At 35.7% G+C, this 23,865-nt stretch overlaps 2 protein-coding genes across 15 annotated transcripts in view; one reads left to right on the forward strand and one right to left on the reverse strand.

Moving 5' to 3' along the window:
* Positions 1-9,087, forward strand: part of LCORL (ligand dependent nuclear receptor corepressor like) — a 152,420-nt gene extending 143,333 nt beyond the window's left edge. For 9 of the 12 annotated variants that reach the window (XM_023638297.2, XM_023638301.2, XM_070262550.1 and 6 more), the window contains one exon: positions 6,309-6,619. In XM_023638297.2, coding sequence (XP_023494065.2) covers positions 6,309-6,322 — 14 coding nt within the window. In that variant the 3' untranslated portion in view covers positions 6,323-6,619. Of the gene's footprint in view, positions 1-6,308 lie in introns of all 12 variants that reach the window. The other 3 variants (XM_070262569.1, XM_070262568.1, XR_011437179.1) reach the window with 2 other exon arrangements.
* Positions 8,777-23,865, reverse strand: part of NCAPG (non-SMC condensin I complex subunit G) — a 38,863-nt gene continuing 23,774 nt past the window's right edge. For all 3 annotated transcript variants that reach the window (XM_023638304.2, XM_001917687.6, XM_023638305.2), the window contains exons 14-21: positions 23,369-23,587; positions 16,648-16,829; positions 16,192-16,366; positions 13,720-13,881; positions 13,346-13,484; positions 11,658-11,744; positions 9,966-10,041; positions 8,777-8,999 (exon numbers count right to left, since the gene is read on the reverse strand). In XM_023638304.2, coding sequence (XP_023494072.1) covers positions 8,876-8,999; positions 9,966-10,041; positions 11,658-11,744; positions 13,346-13,484; positions 13,720-13,881; positions 16,192-16,366; positions 16,648-16,829; positions 23,369-23,587 — 1,164 coding nt within the window. In that variant the 3' untranslated portion in view covers positions 8,777-8,875. The remainder of the gene's footprint in view (positions 9,000-9,965; positions 10,042-11,657; positions 11,745-13,345; positions 13,485-13,719; positions 13,882-16,191; positions 16,367-16,647; positions 16,830-23,368; positions 23,588-23,865) is intronic.

Raw genomic sequence — 23,865 nt, forward strand, 5'->3', positions numbered from 1 at the left:
CTAAAGCAAGTCAGGAAAAAATGTCTGACTTAAAATCGCCCACTTAACAGTCTCCCCAGGCCTTGAAATTTATCACTATTCTACCAAAGGGAAATTTCACTCTTGAGATAATTATCTTTAAAAAGAAAAACAAAAAACCTATACACCCTAACTCCTACAGAGTTTGCCAGCAAGAGAAAGGATTTACTCACACGTTAGACCTCGTGGTCTGCTGGCAGAGCTCGTTGACCGGGCTGGACCCTATGGCTCTGTTACATTTGTCCCCCTTTGAGTCCAGAGATTCAAGATTAAACTGTTGCACTGTTATCTGTCTGCAATTACAGGGACAAACTCATGGTTCACATTGCAGAAACAAGTTATACACATGTGTGCCATAGTTTCTCTCCACACTTGTACCTTTTGATTTTAATTTTTGTTAATAGTACTAACATTAACTCACATTTATTGAGTCCTTACTATGTGTCCAGCTAGGCATTTTACAGCATTCCGCATACTAAGTGTTTCATTTGCATAAACTCATTTAATAATCACGTTACTCTTAAGAGGTGGCTACTCATTATCTTCACCTTCCAGTTCAATTGAAGCTTCAAGGTTAAGGAACGTGCACTCAGCAGGTGAGTGATTGATTCAGGATCAGAACTCAGGCTCTGCGAAGCCTCCCTCTGTCCCAATTTACTGAAACGCTCATCCTTGGAGACCTCTTTCACATTTTCCCCCCAAGCTCCTCACTGCTGGGATGAATCGTTCCCTTCTCTGTATTCTCTTAGTCTTTCCTTTTACGTGTATCGCATGCTGCTTTTTATTCCGGTAACTTATGAATACTTTTTACCCCACGCCTCCTTACCAAGTTGCAGAACCCTTGAAGGCAAACACCATCACATTCTTTTATATTCATAATAGACTAGATAGGTATTGATTAACAATTGGAGGGAAGAATGAGTGAATTCTAACTTCAGTCACCAGCGGACCTGGCTGATGGACACATGCCAGCTCTCATAGAACTGAAACGCTTTGCATTGTGGCAAGGTCCTCTCTACTGGCCTCCGGGAACCTAGAAACCATCAAGTTTAGAGTCCACTAGACCAGTGACTTCATTTTTGTAACTTCTTACTACATCAAAAACATGGGAATACACTTGTCTGCTTCACGAAGGGTCTCTGAGAGAGTTGTGTGCCTTTAACAACACTGTCCTATTTGGATAGAGTTGTAGAGATGACAGGCTCAGGGATATCGTGGAGCCGTAACAGCTATTATTAGAAGACACCGTTTCTGGAGGTAAATAAACCGGTCAACCAGAATTTGGAGTTAAATAGATGAGTTCAAATTTGATGACTTCAGGTACGTAATAGTAACTGTTCAAATTCCAAATCCCATACGAGAGCTCAGTTTATCCCTGCATGTAGCTGACTCCTTTCTCCCTTTGAAAAGATAAACTTGTGTTCCCAGAAACTCTTAACCTAAGGATTACTCTTATGCTCTCAAAAGCATGTCAGTCTAAACCCTAGTACTCTTTCCTCTTTTATCTTGAGAAATTGAAAGATATGACTAGCAGCTCCTTAATTAGTTAATTATGAGGAACCTTCATACTTTATTTCCTGGATGGGGTTATGGCTTTAGCCCTTCGGGATGTCCTCCTTTCTGAAATCTGTAGACCAGATACTTTTCATATGTTAAGTATTCTGAAGAAATAGATAAATGACTATATTATCGTGAAGGGAGAATCATGACCGAATCACAACCCAAGAGTTAGTATGCAGGATTCGGTGAGAGATCATAGGCCCCGAAGACTTCAACTTTCTAGTTGTGTGACCTTGGGTGAGTCATTTTCTTCTTTGAGCCCCACTGGGTGGTGGTTAGAGTCGAATGAGGTAATGTAAAAAAGGCTCTTAGCATAGTACGGAGCATGTAGCAATTGTTGCATAAATGGAATTTTCAGGCCCTTGATCACACTAAAATTTATTGTTTCTTGCAAATTGGCTAACTTACGTTAAAGCTTATTGTCTGACAGAAATGGGCCATGACATATCTCCAAAAAATAAGTAAAACAAGTTAAATTATTGAGCTGGATATATTCAAAATTATTTTTGTTAAAATGAGAATTATCCATAATCATTAAATCACAAATGATGATTGTTTGGATTTCCAAGACCCACAAAAGATTTTCATCTTCTCCACTTTCCAAATGCACATAATCTATAAACTTCCATTCAGATGGTGGAGAAAGGTTCTGTCTTGGGTGGATGAGATTACTGAAGTACTGAAACAGGCTTCAGTGTGTGGCTCATCGTTTCAGGCGCCTCTTGCCCTCCTTCCTCCCTCGCCCATCTCTGGCTTCCTCGTTTGACAGATGGAGGAGGCCTCACTGAGGACAAAGGCCTCTTCCCACTTCTTGCCCCTTTCACCCTGATACGTGACATTAAACTAAACCTTCGCACTTGTCTATAGTTCTGTGTGATTTTTACAGTGTGTTAATTGGCTCTCCGTAGATCCTCAGAAATGTATAAGGTAAGCAAGGAAGATGTCATTGAATTTTTTTTCTTATAGATGAGGAAAATGAGGCTGAAGGAGGCTAGGGTCACTTGTCCAAGGTCATAAGGCTGATTTTAATATTGTCAGAACTGGACCCCAAGTTTTTACATTCTTTTCCCCAATTTTTTACTGTTAAGAGTACCACTGTGTACACTATTGGCTGAGTTTTCATTAGAATCTTGGATTTGGATGTATAGAGCCATTTTATCAGATGATTTAAATGCTGCTGCTTCAGCTTTCTAATCATAATGTAAAGCAGAGAAGCCATGAAATAAAAGACTGATAAATTTAATGATATAAAATTTAGAATTGATTCATGACAAAGTCACTATAAGCAGATACAAACAGCTAATGAACTAGGCAGGGTGGGGAAGAGAGTGGGATTGTAAATCATATAGAACAAAGGATTGAATCGTAACCGCATGTCAGTAAGAAAAAGCTTATCTCAATTGGCAAAGAACACAGAAAAGGAAATACAAATGGCTTCTAACATATGGAAATAAGCTTAACCTTCCTCATAAGAGAAATGCAAATTAAACAGTGGCATACCGTTTTTTAACATCATTTTTTCAGAGATCCTTCAGTTTCATCATACGTTATTGGTAAGAGTGTGAGGGAAGACAGACATTCTCGTACATTGTTCAGAGTGTAAAATGGCACCCAGTCTATGAAGGACATTTTGGTAATACCTATCAAAATTGTAAAAGCACTCCTTGACCCAGCTATCCGACTCCTAGACATCAACCCTACAGATGAACTTGCACACATCCGGAAAGAACACAGAGAAGAAGATTCAATACAATGGTACTTTAAGCAAAAGATTGGAATAGCCCAGTCTATCAGTTGAAGACTGGTGAAGTAAATTATGATTATCCATAGAGTAGAATTCTGTGTAGCTGTTAAGAATCAAGTATTCGTTATACAGTTAGGAAACAATCTCCAAAGTATATTTTTAAAAACAACATACAGAACAGTATACAGAACTGTGTAGGGGAAAGGAGATAGTTGAGACACATCTGTGAGCCTATGGCAGTGTGAAGAGACTCTCTGGAAGAACACACAAGAAATGGTAACAGCAGAAGCTCCTAGAAGAGGAATAAGGAGCAGTGAGAGACTCTTCACTGGATAACATTCATTTTACTGTGATTGATTTTTTAATTTTGCAAACATTTTCTCTATTTTTAAGAAATACAAAAGAAAAAAAACACGTTAAAAAGTCCATCAAGGGCCGGCCCCGTGGCCGAGTGATTAGTTCGCGCGCTCCGCTTCAGGAGCCCAGAGTTTCGCTGGTTCGGATCCCAGGCGCGGACATGGTACTGCTCATCAGGCCACGTTGAGGCGGCGTCCCCCATGGCGCAACTAGAAGGACACACAACTAAAAATACACAACTATGTGCTGAGGAGATTTGGGGAGAAAAAAAAAAGATTGGCAACAGTTGTTAGCTCAGGTGCCAATCTTTAAAAAAAAAAAAAGTCCATCAGGAAAAGTTGAGGAGCATTTATTAACCTTTCCCTCGCTCCAGATGTGCATGACACATTCCTCACGATAAACCAACTAGTTTAGTCAAAACTTTTGTTTCCATATCTAAAGGAATATTTGTTAAAGATTCCTCTAGATAGCACATTCTTTGAAAACGTGGACTGTGTCTTCCTTGTCTTTGTATCCCAAAAGTGCTTTCTAGTGGGTACTCAATAAATGTTAAATAATTTGACTGGTATGGAAAATGGAATTGAAAAGTGCTCTGCTAAGTACTAGATTAACTAGACATCCAGGTTCTTAATATTAGTCCACATAATCTGGTTAGGACACTCTAAAAAGGAGCAGTTTTTTCTTTTCCTATACCTTAGTTTCGCTGTGTCTTTAAAAGGGGGGTTGGGGGGAGTCTAGAAAGGCCCCTTCCGGGTCTATTGTCCTAATGCCTCTGGTTCCAGCGCTTCTCAAGATAGCTGTCTTCCTCTATTCTGAGTATTTTGCACACCAACTAGTTCCTAAGTGTATATATTAAACATGTCAGTCTGTTTATTAGTACTAATGTTTACACTGGTATTTTCTTCCCATGCGTGTGTAGTTTTGTGCACCCCTGAAGTTTGTATACCCAAATTTGGAGTACACTCCAGAAAAGTAACTTAAAAAAATAGTCTTTAAGGTATTGAAAAGAACAATAATGTCGTTATTGAAGTATTATTCTTTGATGAACACACCTTTATTGATCAAATAGCAAACAGAAAACACAAAATTATCTTTATGACACGATTTGTTGCTCCACGCTGCTGTTTTCTTCTTTTGGAGTTTGATACTTGATATGCTTATCTACCAAGCTATCTTGATTTTAATAGAACTCTTTTTGTAGCTTGCCTTAGAGTTTCTCAGAGATGTACATCGAAATTTATTTTGAAAATACAGATAATAAAACTATAAAGATTAGCAGTCCTTGGAGGAAAGAAAAACATTACTGGTTTATTTGAGCTTTGCTAACTTGAAAAACAAAAAAACTTGAGGTCTTTGAGGCCATCAGTCTAATAATAGTAATCAGTGTAAATATTTTCAAAAATCAGTTAAGATTTCTGCTATGAATGAGAATATTGTATTTTGGATCTCTTTGTCACCTATCAGGCCTTGATTTACTTTAAATATATCCCTATTTATTAGTCACGTCTAGATTTTGGCTTTTTTTTAAACTGATTTACTATTTTTCATGAGTACTCTTTTAAGCTACCTTGTAGTTTGTCATTCTGTTTCATTTCTATTGATAAAAGTTGAAACTACATTATTCAGTGGAACTGGGACTGTTTGCCTGGAGAGAACTCGGTGAGAACGTGATTGCTGTTAAAATATGGTCTAACAGGTTAAACCTCTGGCTTATTGAATGGCAAGTGAGGCAGTTGGTTGAGATTGCAAGGAGGGATCGAGAAAGTGCTATTAAAGTCTGGATGCTGCTGCCATTTATCAACTCTTAACAAGTCACTTAAATACTACACAGCTCCCTTCCCTCTTTACTAACAGGAAGAATCAGACCTGAGGTTGGAGAAAGCTTAGGAATGATGTAGTCCAACCAATCAGTTAAGTGTCAGGTGAGCTAATGTATAGCAAACTATTCAATAATTTATAAACAAGATTCACATCTGAAGATGTGAATTGACTATCATTAACATTATTTAAGACAGTATTACATGTGCATTACATGTGGAGTGGAAAATTGAGTAGCTACTCAATTTTCTGTGATTCTAAACATTCTCAGCAGTAGACAAGGAAAAGAGCAAGGACTGTATAAACCTCAGGCATTTTTGTATTTGACTCTCTGAGACTCCTCATACCATTTATTGTGAGGATAAATATACCAACCTTACTTGGTTGTTGTGAAATTTAAATGAGATGATGCATGTGAATGTGCCTAAAACATGGCAGGCATTCAGCAAAGGTTAATTCCTTCTCGTCTCAACGTGGCTCTGATCCCGGTAGGTTAAAGGACAAGTTAAAAGTGTCGAATCCTGCCAGGCTCAGTAGTTAAATGTCCTTTCCAATGTATACTGATGAAATCCACGTAAGCAGTGAAGGTTTTGTCCAGTGGTATCTGACCTTTCAAGTACTTGGCTTACATATATATCAAGCAAGGAGGCAGAAGCTAAAAAGAAAGAAAAAACCTCGTGTTTTCAGGATAATAAATGCTCTATCTACTTCTCTTTAGAGGTCCACACAATAGAACTACTGAATTTTCTTTTGCAAAAGTGGTAATTTGACATTAAAGTGAAACTAAAATGCTTTACACTTTTTTTTCCAGCATGCTACAAATGAAAACTGATGAGAAACTGAATTTGTCTGATGGGAATACAGCAAGTTGCCCTTTGAGCCCTATTAAGATGTGCCTTAATCGTCCCATTGAATGGAATCTGAATTTGACAGCAGCATCTGTAGCGAGCTGTACAGTTCATAACCAAAATCTCAAAAGTGAAGACAAATAGATTGCCGTTCTTCTTGCACTATCCTTATTTTGTATGTCAATATTCTTTCTGCTGAATAAGCATTTATCAATTGATCTTGAAATATTTCTAGTCCTGTGATGTCTTTATATTAAATCATTAGCATTAATCATTTTGATTATATTCTTTGTATTTTTTTTACATGTTTTACACCGGACCATTGTGGAATTTTGCAGTACAAATGGATTTTGATGTTCTCTTTTTAGGGGTATTTTGTGAATTTTTTACACCCTAAGTTTATATACGTAATTGTCCCCAGTTTGATTTCTGTGCACAAAGTTTTAATATATAATGCATTGTGATTTAGAAGGCTAGTGTTGTAAAGCTTTGTGATAACCTGACCCATGAACGGTTGTATAACAAACAGGTGGATACCAACTACCTCGAAGCAAATTGGTAAAAGGCAAAGGTATCTCTTAGAAGTGTCTCTCTTTCAAAGTTATATATGTATACAAAAATTGATCATAGCATGTTTCCATTCATGAGAATTTGAGCTGATCAGTTCTCTGTATTTTTAAACCTATAAAGTCTGTGGGCTGTAAGAGCAATGGCACTATTGCATGTTTACTCTTCAGCAAATCTGTGCCTCTTGCAGACAAAAAGTTTGGTTTCTGTAAGTTAAGTTTTGAATGCAAAATGGTAAATGGATTTACATCTACTGATTTCATTGTATTTTAGCCATTTGTTTTAAAGTGTAAACGAATAGGGTCTTTTAAAATCGGATAATAATCCTTACCTTTAACTCTAATAGTGCAAAAGCATAGTTTCAGCAATGGCTTATGTGATTGTGTCTAAAATTTGAATAGTAAGAATACTCAAGTTTTGGTGGTTAAATTTATTTTTCCCATACCAGATAAATGCCAAGTGCCAAATTAATTTTCCCATGCTTTGGTATGGTGGTCCATGTAAGTATGTAAGAACACAGCTCTTTCCCTTTGGATAGCCTGGCTAGGGGGTAAATAGGATTTAGTTCATTGTTTTTCTGAACACTTTTCCTTACAGCACATTTTGTGTACCTTTTAAGTCCTTATTTCTCTTTACCACCCCATCCCCCAAAATTATTTTTAAAGCGACAGGGATTTAACAAAAGAAGACTTACATAAGGAATTTGAAGCACAATAAAAGACACAAAGCCAAGAGAATGAAAAGTCATCCATTTTTCATTGTTTTTATATCACAACCATTTCTGCCTTTTCTTTTCACTTAATAAGCATTCTTTGTAACTTTCAGACTCCTTTTATATTTCTGAGTTTTATAAAGCATGTATATGTATGTAAAAAGCAATTTGGTTCTAAAAAGCACAACAATCTTACTTTAGCTCCATCTTAAAACATCATTTTAAATAAATGGTCTCTGGTAAATAAGCTTAAAAAAGCACAATTATTAAAACAGATCCAATGTTAGGACACATCTATTCTCAACAATAAAAAGAAAAGGTTATTATCACAGGGATGAGAAAAAGTGTTTTATTGAGTGTTGCAGAAAGAAAGAGGACTGATTTCATACAGTTTATGTTTCCTAAGTCAGGGAAGTGCCAATTTCAGAAGATAAATGAAATTGACAGTGAAGAAAGAGTGCTCACAAATTAATTAGTATATAGAGGACTTCCTGTCACATTCTTTTCCAACTAGTATTTTTTTTATTATCCATAATATTGTTATGCCAAAAACACAGAAAACAACTCCATGATGAATATGCATATGTGAACATCTCCCTAACCCAGGAAACACCATCACAAACATAAGCAAATTAGGCCTTTCATATGCAAATATTTTAGGAAGAGAAATTACCCATGCAGGTAGCATTATCAAAAATATTTTTAGTGTGAGAATCACAAAACAAATGATCAAAATGGTAACTGCTGAACTTGGATGCTGGGTACTTTGGTTCATTCTAATAGTCCTCCTCCCTTTCTAGCCAGTTTGTGGTGCTTTTGCCTCTGAGATGTCACTTTTTAAATGTGCTCTGAGGTGTTTTCATCTGTGTTGGATCTGCCCCATCTAGGTCAGAAGCTTCCCAAATGCAAGCTACTAGCTAGTTACACTTAAAAGCTGTCCATAATGTCGTGATTTTAAACAGGAGAGTTCATAAGCATCGCGTGGGAAGCCTGTTTTAAAAAGCAAGTTCCTAGGCCCTCCTTAGATTCCAATTAAATCTGTGTGACTGATGCGGACGGTCTGTGGAGCACATTGACAGACGCCATCCTAACGCTTCAATAGGCCAAAGTAATGTGGAATCGCACAGCAGAAAGTCCTACAAGAAATCAGGCTTTTTCTGATTTTGACACAGGGGTAACTTTATTAAAGCAAGAACTGAACACAATTTTAAAGGACTTTTAACAAAGACTCCACCTCCATCATCTCTTCTCCTAACTCATATCTTCATTGAGAAATTGTGCAAGGTTCAGTTTACTTTTTTCTAGTGCTGCTGTTTTGGCTCGTCTTGGTAATCTCATCTTCATTTCTGATTCTGGCTCTGGAACTTCATGATCACTAAAGAGATGTTGAAAATACACCAATTTAAATACAAGCTTTAAAACCACAGTTTATTTATAAATAAAACTTTTTTTGTTTCTGAAAACATTCTATCAGTGTGTAATTGATATTTTGATTCCACTAATTTAAGCTGAAAACTAAAATCTCAAACAAAACCAAAAAACAGACTGGCTATCCAGCAAAGTGAATCATGAAAAAATATCTGTATGGAACCTGGTATTATACAGAAAAAGAAAAAAACAAAAAACAAACTTGTAATGAGGCTTGGACAGGGACCATAACAACTGCCCAAAAGAGATTTGGGGAGAACTCAAGAAGTGAAAAAAAATTAAGTTCTCTTGATTTAAGCAATAAATTCCTAAAACACTAAACAGCAAATTTCCCCAAAAGATATTTTAAATTTAGTCAAAACTTAACCTAAAGTTATATAATGAAAAAATATATATTATAATTTTACCAGTGAATAGATAAATGCAACGCAGCTACAGACTTGCAGCTTCCAACTGGCTTAATTGGCAGAAACCAAAAATAAATACTGTACCACCAATATATCCAAATTATAGGCAGAATTATTTTATCATTGTAAATGTAGAGAACTCAAATCCAAATCTCAAAAGTACGTTAATTCACGATCAGAGGAGTAATACCTACGTGATCATGTAATTAGAAGAATACATGGAAATAGAAAATGAAAGAATATATTAAATCTGACTACCTAATACTAAAGGCCACACCAACTAATAGGAAAAGCATGCAAGCTATACAAAGTCAAATGCTCTTGAGAATGGAATTTTAGACTATATATCCAAGATATAGCTATTTATAGTTTTCACTAATTATCTTTTTATATATTGAGTTTCTTTCACAGTAAAAGCAAACTACAATTTTTTTCTACTTCTAGACAAAAAAAAAAAAAAAAAAATGAAAATAGGCTCTTTACATATTTAGATGTGCATGGCCTACCTTTCAGAGTCAGCCTCAACCTCAGCAGTCTGACATCTTCTGTTCATCCTTGCTGAAGCTGTCACTTTTCTCCGTCCTTAAAGACAGTATAATTCATTATCAAAATTTATCATCGTTTATTGTTTTTAATCTATTTTCTGGGCTACCCAAATCCCTTATTTTCTCTCTTCAGCACATTTCCTCCTAGTTCCCAGCCACTTTGATACCAATTATCAACACCACAGAGAAAAGGAACCCAAGCAAGATTAAAATTTTATTAATTCCTTTTGGCAATTTGATAATAAGCAAAGGAATATATGAAAATTAAGTTATAAGGAAGCAAATTTTAGTTAAATGTATTTGGGGGAAAGGAGCATGTGAAAAACATGTTATATAAAGAAAACTACCACTATTATGGCTATAGCACAAGGTGTATGGAGAAACTAATGAAAATTAAGGTTAGAAAGGTACGTTAAGCCCATAAACAGCTCCTAAAAAAATAGAACTCTAATTAGTAAGGTAATGGCTTCTTAGAAAATATTCAAACATATACATGGCCAATTCAAAAACGTGTTTTAAAACAGTTCCGTATAAAAGCTATAAGCTGGGGTTGCAAAAATTCTACTTGCTAGAAATCTAGAAGGTTAAAAAAGTAAGTTTGGCCTGTGATACACCTCATTTATGATAAGAAATAAAACAGCATATATAAATGAAGTTTGAGCTATTTAAAAAAAACGAGGTGGCGTTCTCATGGTATGTTATCTGCCTAAAAGCAATTTGATCAAAACCAAACTGTTCAGTATGACCATTTGGTTGAAATTTATATACTCCACTTATTCGTGTGAAACTTTTTTTTTCCCCAAACCTTATGTATTTGCTTTTAAACTTCTAATGTACTTATCCTCAAGAAAACATCCAACAATATGGGACTAATCTGGAACAATATTCAGCAATTAGCATTTAAATAATTGATTGGTTACCAAACAATATTATGGCCAGATTCCATTTAGAAAAATCAAATCTGCATAGAAAAGGGCCTCTAGAAACATTTTTGAAGGATTAAAATAATGGTTGGCTCATGGGTGGAATTATTACTGTTCTTTACATTAGTTTGCTTGGATGTATTTTCTGATTCTTCTGTAATAAGCATGCATTGCTTTTGTAATAAGAAAATAATAAAACAATAAAATGACCTTGAATTTCATATTTTTTTTTCCAAGTGATCCCCTAATGGTCAACATTTACTTTATTCCAACAAATCCCCTATTGTTGGATATCCTTTGGGAAATAAATTATGGTGGGAAAATATGAAATAAAATGGGAAAAAGGAAAACAGAAGCTCAGAAAAATACTAGTAGGCTAAAAGGTACAAAAATGCTAAATCATATAAAGGAGAGAACAAAAACAACTGATAATAACATCATTGATCATTTGATAATAAAAATCTTACTTTAACCCAAATAGTCCTTTGCGATATAATCTTTTGCATCATATTTCTTTCAAACAAAAGCACTTGGAGTAACACTGATATTACACACAGACATAAAGCAAAACCTAATATCAAATGAAAGAATTAAAAAGAAACTTAAGGATACATAAGAGGTTTAAAAATTTTTATCCCTAAGGAAACAAAGATAAGGAAACTTGCAAAGTATTTCATTGGAAAACGAACTCGAAGAGCTTTCTGAGAAAGCCAGTCAATCCATATACTACCTCTAATAGTCTTCTGCTGCGTAGATTTTGACGCTTGGGTTGCTTTTACATCCTTGAGAGGAGTTAAATATACTTCTTTATTCTTTTCTATTGAAGAAAATAATATAACAATACAAATAAAAAATAGCCTCGTGAAGTATTTTAAATGGTCTTTCAAGTCAATTTTTCACAAAACAGAAATGACAACCAGTCCCATTAACAGCTACAGAAAATTTATCAAAAATCAGTATTTCAAAAACTGTGAACACTGGAAAGTAAGCAAGCAAGCAAAACTCCTAAGATAGTATGTGTGGTCATATGATGAGAAATGTACAATCATGCACTGCATAACAACGTTTCAGTCAACAACAGAGCATATATATGATGGTGGTCCCATTAGATTTACAACAGAGCTGGAAAATTCCTATCGCCTAGTGACGTCATAGCACAATGCGTTACTCACATGTTTGTGATGATACTGATGTACACAAGTGAAAAGGAAACTGCAGGAGAAGAAAGAGAAGAACCCCTGAGAAAATTCACAGTAAAGGGTTTAGCAGAAGCTCAACAAGCTCCTTAAAGTTTGAAAACTTGGACCACAAGCATCAAAAGGTTTTCATTAACAGAGAGGAATGTACATGGTGCATATCTGCTTCCAAGCAAACCACCATGGGCATTTTTCTGAAAAAGGTGACACCTCCTCATGAAGAGCCTCAGGCAGGTCCTTCAGGAGGTGTTCCAGAAGAAGGAATTGTTCTCATAGGAGATGACAGCTCCATGTGTAGACCTTCCAGTGGGACAAGATGTGGAGGTGGAAGACAGTGATAATGATAATCCTGACTCTTGTAGGTCTAGGCTAAATGTGTATTTGTGTCTTAGTTTTTGACAAAAAACTTTAAAAAGTAAAAAAAAATTTAAAACTAGAAAACACCTTATAGAATAAGGATAGAAAGAAAATATTTTTGTACAGCTGTACTACTGTGTTTTAAGTTAAGTATAACAAGAGTCAAAGTTAAAAAAAGTTTATAAAGAAAAAAGTTACAGTAACTAAAGCTAATTTATTGAAGAAAAATATTTTCCTATAAATTTAGCGTAGCCTAAGTGTACAGCGTTTACAAAGTCTACAGTACTGCACAACAGTGTCCTAGGCCTTCACATTCACTCACCATCTACTCACTGATTCACCCAGAGCAACTTCCAGCCCTGCCAGCTCCAATCATGCTAAGTGCCCTCCATAGGTATACCATTTTTTATCTTTTATATGGTATTTTTACTGTACCTTTTCTATATTTAGATGCTTAGATAGATACTGACCATTGTGCTACAACTGCCTACAGAATTCAGTAGAGTAGCACGGTCTACAGGTTTATAGCCTCAGAGCAAGAGGCTACACCGTATAGCCTAGGTGTATAGTAGGCTATACCATTTAGGTTTGGGTAAGTGTTCTCTATGATGTTTGCACAAGAACAAAATTGCCTAATGATGCATTTCTCAGAACGAATCCCCGTTGCTAAGCAGTGCATGACTGTACACACAAAAACTATAAAAGCTGAATACTTATCAGCAATATACTTTCTCAAGGGGATTAATTAGAAAAATCTTTGATTCATTTCTGAAATCCAACCACATGTTAAAGGAGAAAAAAAAAGTCTCTCAGTGAAGATGAAAAGGACCAAATCTTATAAATATTCAGGTTAGTATGTTGTTACCATCTTCATTTGGAAAAACAGCCATAGTTGTGCTGGCATCCTGTGCTGCTACATCTTGGTCACCATATTCTTTATTTCCTTTTTCTAACTGAATCTTGATTTTCTCCAAAGCTCTCAGACATGTCCTATCTTTTACTTGCTATAATAGAAAACATTATTAACATTTTTTTATATGCAGTACTTTCTAATCTTTTAAAAAAGCAATACACTGATATCATGTTGTTTAAAAACATTCTAAAAATTCTATTAAATTTATGAAGGAAATATTCAAATGAGTAAAGTCACAATATGCTAACATATGTATAATTAAATACATGTAAATTCAACTTTGATAAAAATATATACACATTAAGAGTAATTAGAAACTTCTTTACCTCCAGAATGTCATTCAACAGACCCAGAAGATCTTTAGCAAGATTGTTACTGAGTTCTAAAGAACTCAAGGCTTTTGTATAGACCCGAATTTCTGGTGAACATGGACACGTTAAGATCTCATTGCAAAGTTTTATAGCCAAATTGTCGTGAACTGTTAAGGCCTAGAAAATGAAGAGAAAAATCTTTCTAAATTGAAAATGGCATGATTACAATACAGTCCTACAAACATAACAAACATTTCCAACTAAGTATTTTGCCACAATCCCAAATGCAAAATGTCTAAGACCAAGTTTAACATATTCCTCCCAAAATGAGCTCCCCTTCTTAACTTCTTATAGTGGATGCTGTGGCACAGGGCCCAGATCTGCCCCCTTTATTACTGAAGCATTCATCCTCCACCTACTACAAGTTTTAGAGGCTAAAAGTTCCTGGGCACAGAAGCGATCCAGGTTGAAGACAGTGGACCCTGCCCAAGTTCACACCTCCTCCCCAAGGGTTAGTCCAGTCAATGACTGGTGGATATACAGGTACAATGGCCCAGCCTTGTCTCAATTCTGGACAACTCAAAGGACTAGCTCAGTTCTGGAATTTCCTATGGGGTCAGCTGGGGCCTCAAGACTGCATGACAGTTCAACTTCTTCTCTGCCCCAACCTATTTTCCTCACTCTCCAAGATGTTGACCATGAGAGTACTCCCCAATTAAATGATGTCAGTAGCTTCTTTGAAGTCTCAGGACCTTAGAGTTATCTTGGATTCCTCCATCTCCTTTGCCTCTCAAAGCTCTTACATATCCATAATTTTTGGGCTTTTGTACCCATACTTTTTTTTCTATGTCAATTTCTACTATTCTTTTCTTTCCACTCTTTTACTACTTTCTAATATTTTTTTCTACAATGTTTTCTCACTTAATCATAGAGATTTTTAACTGCTCTCTTCATTCTCTATTCCTCTCACCAATTGAGCTCATGATATTGACCACCAAATTAATCTTCCTAATAAGTAACTTTCATCCCATTAACCCTTTCATTATACCCCTTTCAATATACATCCTGCATAGTCACTCACTGCAAATAAGGCCAACTCCAAATTCCCTACCCTAATGTTCTGCCCTAACAGGCCGATTCAACATTCTTAGCTAGAATGATTTTTTTCCCAAAATTCCCCAACATGACTTGTATAACCAGCTACATTTAATCACTTTTACTAAAAGTCTTTTTCTCCCTACCCAAACCACTCCCCAAATCCCAACACAGCCTAACTGAATTCTACTCAATGAGTTTTAAAATTCGTAATGCTGCACTCATCACCCCTACCACATAGATCATGCCCTCTCTTCTAAAGCACTTAGTAGCTATTATCACTGACCTTTACTATATTTTGCCTTAATATCTTTTGTAATCTTTTTTCCAACAGCATGTAACATAGTGACTGGAATGGAGTATGCCATCACTAAATATTAATTAAAATAGAAGAGAAATACTTTCAACTTAATCAGCAGGCATCTGCAACTAATAATAACACAATTTTCAACAGGTGACAAGTTTGATTAAATGATATTAAAGGATAAAAAACCCAGCTTAAGTTTAATTTGTGAGAAAATTTGCAGTTAACTTATCTTCTGTGAGTGAAAAACAAAAATAAGGGGCCAGCCGAGTGGCATAGTGGTTAAGTTCGTGCACTCCACTTTGGTGGCCCAGAGTTCACATGTTTGGATCCTGGGTGTAGAACTATACTACTCATCAAGCCATACTGTGGTGGTGACCCACATACAAAATAAAGATCGGCATGGATGTTAGCTCAGGGACAATCTTCCTCAAGCAAAAAGAGGAAGATTGAGGAGCCAGCCTGGTGGCACAGCTGTTGAGTTCGCAAGTCCCACTTCAGTGGCCTGGGGTTCACTGGTACAGACCTACACACTGCTTGTCAGGCCATGCTGTGACATGCATTCCACGTATAAAGTAGAGGAAGATGGGTACAGATGTTAGCTCAGGGCCAGTCTTCCTCAGCAAAAAGAGGAGGATTTGTGGTAGATGTTAGCTTAGGACTAATCTTCCTCAAAAAAAATAAAAAGCTTTAGATGAGTTTAATTCTTTGAATTCTCCTTCCTTGTATCAGAAACATAGCAGGTGAGCCAGTATTTGAAGTCTCAATGAGTTCTAGATAACATAGGTGCTATTCAGAATGATTAACAGCAAGCACTAAGTCGGGATGGGGTAGGGAGGGTGATGAATTTTAGATAAGTTCTTTTCAGTAGCAAACTGTTAGCACTGAATACTTCTATTTTTATGTTTTTCTCCATATTTCCCAAAAGATCTTTTTCATACTTTGTGTTATGCACCACCATATAAACCAGAAATCTCAAGATCAAAATGTAGCTTCTCTTTCAAAGAATCTATGAGGAATTATTTTACTGAAACAGTAACGCGCGTGCTAGTCATCATCCTTGCCATACACTCGCTAACATACCCCACCTGATAATCTTGGGAATTCTTGGCCTGAGGATTTAATCCACTTGGTCTGGTCAAATCTACAAGCAACTCAGCAACATTAGTGATATCTACTTCAGCTAAAGGAGAAGAAGCAGGGGCACTGGCCAGTGTTTGCAGAGTTGGAAGAAAGGCTTCTTCAAAACATTCTTGATTAGTCCTATTGAAAAACAATTTGAAAATATGTTGACAAAAAAAAACATAAGATTCTTAAAAAAATGTATTATGTATAAAATTCACCCCATCAAGATACACCACATTTTCATCTAGGAAGAGACAAATAATTCAGGTAGATATAATTTAGGTAAGGTCTTCTCATTTCATCACTTACCACTGAAGAATAAAAGAATACCAACAACAAAGTGATATTATAGATATGACTCATGGGGAGCCTGAATTTAACTTCAAGTCAGATTTTGATTTACTGATATGACTAAGTACCTGCTTGCATAAGCAAACATGGGGAAGAACACGCCTAGGCAATGTCGAAGTCGAACATCCTCTTCAGTCACAGGACTGTACCATAACAAGATAAGACGAGACAGAATCTTGCTGCTGACCAAAAGCCCAGAGAACATCAGCTTGGCTAATCCTTCTGCAGCTCCTGTCCTGAGTTCAGACACCTAATAAAAATGACTTTCATTAAAAGAAAGTTTTTATTTGTATTTCCTTTTTAAGCCTTACATCATAGCCTGACCTATAATATTTTTATATGAGCTATCCCAAAATCACTCATGTTGTTATGAATTGGTTAAAGGCACATAAAAAGATTTTGTTTCCTCCTTTTAGGTTAAGGCTATATGACAAATTATTAGGCTAGCTATGAAAACTTCAATTCCCCTAAAACTGTTTAGAAGAATCAAAAGGCCTTCTAAATGTTGTGAAACCAAAAATTAAAACAATATCTATTAAATGTTTATCATGGTGCTAAAATACAGAAAACCCTCAGTAATGGTCCCTGCCATCAGAGGAAGGTGCCTATAAATGAAAGCTCCAGAGGTGAGAGCGGCAATGTGTCTTAATAATGGGTAAAATGTGAACAGAAGGTGTACAAGTAGAAAAAGGCATTCCTAGAAAGAGTAACCAAACAAACTAAGAGAAAGAAGACACAGTGGTATTCAAATGGACATACAGGTACGAAAGAGTGGTAGTTAAAAATAGTGGTTATTGAGGGGCTGGCCCCGTGGCCGAGTAGTTAAGTTCGCGCGCTCCGCTGCAGGCAGCCCAGTGTTTCGTTGGTTCGAATCCTGGGCGCGGACATGGCACTGCTCATCAGACCACGCTGAGGCAGCGTCCCACATGCCACAACTAGAAGAACCCACAACGAAGAATATACAGCTATGTACCGGGGGGCTTTGGGGAGAAAAAGGAAATAATAAAATCTTTAAAAAAAAAAAAAATAGTGGTTATTGATACTGAATTAAACTCAAGCCCCTGACACTTCCTAGCTGCATGATCCTGTGCATGCTACTTCTTGGTGACTTGCTTTTTAATTTTTTTTGTGCTGAGGAAGATTCGCCCTGAGCTAACATTTGTGCCAGTCTTCCTCTATCTTGTATGTGGTTTGCCACCACAGCATGGCTGATAAGTGGTGTAGGTCCATGCCCGGGATCCGAACCTGGGCCGCTGAAGAAGAACATGCCAAACTTAACTACTACACCACAGGGCCAGCCACTGTGCCTCACTTCTTTTGTATATAAAAAGGGGATGATAAAAGTACTTAACACAAAAGAGTAACTACCAGGATAAAGAAATCATACATGTAAAGTTCTTGGAAGTGCTATCCACACAGTAAATCCTCAGCAAATGTCAATGATTATTTATTATTATTGATGGAAAGTAAGTTTACTCAGTAATCAGATTATAAAGACTTTGAAAATTAGGTAAAGAAATTCACCCTTAATGAGGCAAGATATGGAGCCATCGAAAATTTTTGAAAGGGAAGGGGAATAAGATTCAATGAGATTTCAGGAAAACTATATTGACAAGTTATAATCTAGGAATGAAAGACAAGTCTAAACTAGGGGCACAGAAGTGTAAACAGTGGAATAAGTAAATATAAGAACTATTTCAAAATTTTTTTCAATACTCAAAAATAAGAAAGATATAGGGGTTGGTAAGTTTAAGTGCTAGGGCACTGGGATGTTTTCCACATACTGACTCATTTAGGGCTCACAACAACTATGAGGGCAGAGACTTTGTTTCACTCAGCACTGTAGTCTCAAGAGTATACAGTGATGGGCATATGATTAGCCCTCAAATATTTGTTGATTGAATTAAAGAACAATTCCAGTGAATAGGCATCATTATTCCCCATTTTACAGATAAGTAAGGCCAAGACAGTAAATGCCTTATTGAAGATTCACACAGAGGCAACCAGAACACAAGTCTACAAGTCTAACTCCAACAGCTGCATGCAACCCTCCTTTTAAAAATTTCTAACTAGGACATACTTTCCTGACAATAGTAATCCATCCAAAAATGAATGGTGGGAATTTGAATTGGGACAGGACTGCAAGTCTCTAAAGCATGTTAAAGATTGTTACTTATGGCCCAGAGGACAAAGAAGTCTAGATTTTTTAGTGGTGATGATAAAAATAAAGTCAAAGTCACAGAATCTAGTTGAGCCAGAAAGAGATTAATGTGTTAAAAAAAAAATTCATTCACATACTGTCAAACAATTTAATGTTCAATAGTTTTCCTACCTATGCAACGTCAGCAAGCCATGGCACTGGACAATTCCCAACAGAAAGTTCGTATATCACTTGGCTAATAATTCAAAATTTAAATACGCAATCTCAGGGTCAGCCCCATGGCCTAGTGGTTAAGTTCAGCAGGCTTTGCTTTGGCGGCCTGGGTTTGATACCCAGGTGCAGACCTACACCACTTGTTGGTGGCCATGCTGTGGCAGTGACCCACATACAAAACAGAGGAAGACTGGCACAGATGTTAGCTGATGGTGAATCTTCCCCAAGCAAAAAGAGGAGGATTGGCAATGGATGTTAGCTCAGGGAGAATCTTCCTCAGCAAAAGATAAAAACAAAACAGTCACTCTCTGCCTTTTGATTGAAGAATTTAATCCATTTACACTTAAGAAATTGCTAATAAGGAAGGACTTCTTTCTGCCATTTTGCAGTCAAAACGTGGTAAGTCAAAAACAGTTACAAGAGACAAAGCACATTAAATATTGACTTTTAAAAGGTCAATTCATCAAAAAGAATCATAAACATATACACAACAAACAAAAGAGCCTCCAAATATATGAACAAACATTGATGGAATTGCAGGGAGAAATAGCTCCACAATAATAATTGAAGACTCCAATTCTCCACTTTCTGTAGTAGACGGAATAACTACACAGATCAATGAGATATAGAGGAATTAAACACTATAATACCAGCCAGACCTACCAAATATACAGAACACACCACCCCAACAATAGCAGAATACACATTCTTCTCAAGTGCACATGGAACATTCTCAAGGATAGACCCCACGTTAGGTCCAAAATAAATCTCAATAAATTTATAAAGCATGAAATCATACAAAGTATCTCCTCCAACGACAATGGAATACACCTAGAGAGCAGTAACAGAAGGAAACTTTAAAATTCACAAATATGTATAAATTAAACAATACACTCTTCTTATACACCAATGGGTCAAAGAAGAAATCAAAAGGGAAATTAGAAAATACTTAGAAATGAATGAAAATGAAAACACAACAAAACTTATGGGGTGCAGCAAAAGTAGTACTCAAAGGGAAATTTATAGCAGTAAATGCTTACATTATGAAAAAAAATCTCAAAGCACAACCTAACTTTACACCTTCGAGAACTAAAAAAAGAAGAGCAAACTAAACCCAAAGAAGAAAGGAAGGAGAAAGAAAATAATAAAGATTAGAGAAGAGGTAAACAAAATAGATAGAAAAAATAGAAAAAAAAAATCAATGAAGCCAAAAGTTGGTTCTTTGAAAAGATGCACACAATTGACAAAGCTTCAACTAGACTGACAAAGAAAACAGAAGATGCAAATAACTAAAATTAGAAATGAAGGTGGGGATATTACAACTGACCCTACAGAAACAAAAAGGATTATAAGAGAATACCATGAACAACTGAACACCAACAAACTATATAACCTAGATGAAATGGACCATTTCCTAGAAAAACACAATTTACCAAAACTTACTCAAAAAGAAATAGAAAATCTAAACAGAGCTATAACAATAAACAGACTGAATAAGTATACAGAAACTTCCCAAAAAGAAAAGCCCAAAACCAGATGTCTTCACTGGCAAATTCTACCAAATATTTAAAAAAGAATTAACACCAATCTTTCTCAAAGCCTTCCAATAAATAGAAAAGGAGGAAACAATTCCCAACACGGTTTATAAGGTCAGCATTACCCTGATACCAGAGCCAGACAAAGGTAATGCCAGAAAACTACAGACTAATTTCCCTTATGGAATACAGATATAAAAGTCTTCAAAATACTAGCAAACCAAACTCAACAACATATTAACAAGACTATATACCATAACCAAGTGGGATTTATCCCAAGAAAGCAAGGGTGATTCAACATAAGAAAATCAAGCAACGCAATGTACCACATCAATAAAACAAAGGAAAAAAAACCAAACCCACGATGATTTCAATTGATATAGAAAAAGCATATGACAAAATTAAACATGCTTTCATGGATAAACAAAGAAAACACTCAAAGAATAGAAGGGAACTTCCTCAAAATGATAAAGAGCATTTATGAAGAATCCACATCACACTCAATGCTTAAAGACTGAAAACATTCCCACTAAGATCAGAAACAAGACAAAGATGCCTGTTTTAACCACTGCTGTTCAACAGTGTATTAGAAGTTCTAGCCAGAGCAATTAGACAAGAAAAAGAAATAAAAGACAAACAAATTGGAAAGAATGAATTAAAACCATGTCTTTTCACAGGTGACATGATCCTAGATGGAGAAAACCCCAAGGCTACACAGACACAGACACACACACACACACAAAACTACAGGAGTTAATAAATGAATGCAGCAAAGTTGCAGAACACAAAATCAAATCAACACACAAAAAAACAGTTGAGTTTCTATACAACATCAATGAATAATCAGGAAAGAAAATTAAGAAAATTCCAATTGAGAAAACAATTTCAACCTGGCTCTGTTGTGCAACAGACAGCACATTGGACTTCTAATTCAAAGAAAACAATTCCATTTACAATAGCATCCAAAATAAAATAGCAGGAATAAATTTAACCAAGGAGGTAAAAGACTTTTGCCTTGAAAACTACAAAACATTTCTGAAAGAAATTAAAGATGACCTAAATAAGTGGAAAGACATCCAAGTTCCTCAAAAGATTAAAAATAGAACTACCATATGATCCAGCAATCCCACTTCTTTATATATCCAAAAGAAAGGAAAAATAGGATCCTGAAGAGATATCTGTACTCTCATGCTCACTGAAGCATTATTTACAATAGCCAAGATATGGAAATAACCTAAGTGTCCATCAAAGAATGAATGGATAAATAAGATGTGACACACACACACACAGCAAAATGTTATTCAGACAGAAAAAGGAAGGAAATCCTGCCATTTGCAACACAGATTGAGGACATTATGCTAAGCAAAAGTACGGGAAATCTTAAAAAAAGTCAAACTCATAGAAACAGAGTAGGAAAGTGGTTGCCAGGGACTAGGGGGTGGGGGAAATACAGAGAAATTGATAAAAGGTACAAACTTTCAGTTCTAAGATGAATAAGTTTTATTATACCTCAAAAATAAAATGAGTAAGTTTTGGAGATCTAATGTAAAACATGGTGACTATATTTGACAACACTGTATTGTATAATTGAAATCTGCTAAGAGAGAACTTAAAAGTTCTCAATGAAAAAAAAAGGATAAATATGTGAGGTATTAAATTTGTTAATTAACTAGCTGGGAGGAATCCTAAAAAAGTAGAATTACCATATGACCCAGTAATCCACTCCTAGGTGTATACCCAAAAGAATCGAAAATGGATACTCAAAGAAATACATGTTCATAGCAGCACTATTCACCATAGCCAAAAGGTGGAAACAGCCCAAACATCCTTGAATGGATGAATGGCTAAACAAATTGTGGTATATACACAAAAAGGAATATTGTTCTCCCATAAGAGGGAATGAAGTACTGATACAAACTACAACATGGACAAGCCTTAAAAACAAGCTAAGTGAAAGAAAGCAGACATAAAGTCACATACTATCTGATTCCACTTATATGAAAAATCCAGAACAGTTAAACCCAAAGAGACAAAACGCAGATTGATGGTTGTCAGGGGCTGGTGGGAAGAGAAATAGGGAGCAACTGCTTAATGGGTAGTTTCCCTTTGGGATAATAAAATGTTTTAAAAATTAGAGGGGACTGGCCCAGTGGCAGAGTGGTTAAGTTCACAGGCTCCACTTCAACAGCCTAGGATTCACGGGTTTTGAACCCAGGCACAGATTTGCACACTGCTCATCAGTCCATGCTGTGGTGGCATCCCACATACAAAAGAGGAAGACTGGCAAGATGTTAGCCCAGGGCCAATCTTCCTCAACAACAACAACAACAACAACAAAAGTTAGATAGAAATGGTGTTTGCACTATATTGAGAATGTACTAAATGCCAATGACTCGCTCACTTTAAAACTGTTAATGTTACATCAATTTCACCTCAAAAAAATAATCTATAAAAAATTTTAATTAAATGTTCATATATGATATAAAAATGTACTGTAGTTTAAGAGTCCCTTAAGAAAAGAGATCCAATCCCATACCCTATCTTAAACCTTCCACCCACCCAATGTAAAATTATTTCTTAAAGTTTTTTCCCCAAGTCTTAAGTCATAAATCACAAAGAAGAAAAAATGAAAAATATAATAGCAACCTCCCCGAATATTCATTTCAATTTGGTTTACTCTTCAATTCTCTGCACATGCAATTTTATAGCGAGAAACTAGATATATTAGAAGTGAAAGCAGGATTTAATTATAATATTCAAAAGGCAAATTTTTTAAATGTTGGCCAAGTTTAAACTTCAGCCTAAAAAACATAAAGAACATAAACATACACATGCTGAAAATCACATTTCATTAATAATAGGGCTCTGATTATTTCTTACCTCGCTATCTAAGAAATCAGAAAGGAGTTTCAGAATATTCTTGGCTGTCTCTTCAGCTTCTTTTAACTCTTGTTCTTCATTAGTGTTTATTTCTGCACCTTCACTTTGAGGGGCTTTGATTTTTTTAGTTTTAAATGGTTCAATCCCAAATGTCATCAGCTGGTCAAAGATTGCCTTTAAAGCACTTATTTTTATTGTCACATCATCGATTTGCAAAACCTAAATTGAGACATCCCCCACCAAAAAAAGTAGTCAATAAACTTTTAATTCTGTTTATGCCGCATAAAATTAACACATATCTTATTTTCTTAGTCTAATTTTAACAGTGTCAAGTCTACATAAAACATCTTTCAAAAATTAACAAAAGTTTTATTTGTATCATAACATTTAGAGTTATATTTCCTTCAGAAAAAGTTCAAAAATTCATAAAACTAGAGTCAGGCTGAATTATATAATTTGTTCCTTTTATTTAAAAAAGAATGACTATGTTCAACTGT

Source organism: Equus caballus, chromosome 3 (genome assembly GCF_041296265.1).
Source record: "Equus caballus isolate H_3958 breed thoroughbred chromosome 3, TB-T2T, whole genome shotgun sequence".
In the NCBI taxonomy this organism is placed as follows: Eukaryota; Metazoa; Chordata; class Mammalia; order Perissodactyla; family Equidae; genus Equus; species Equus caballus.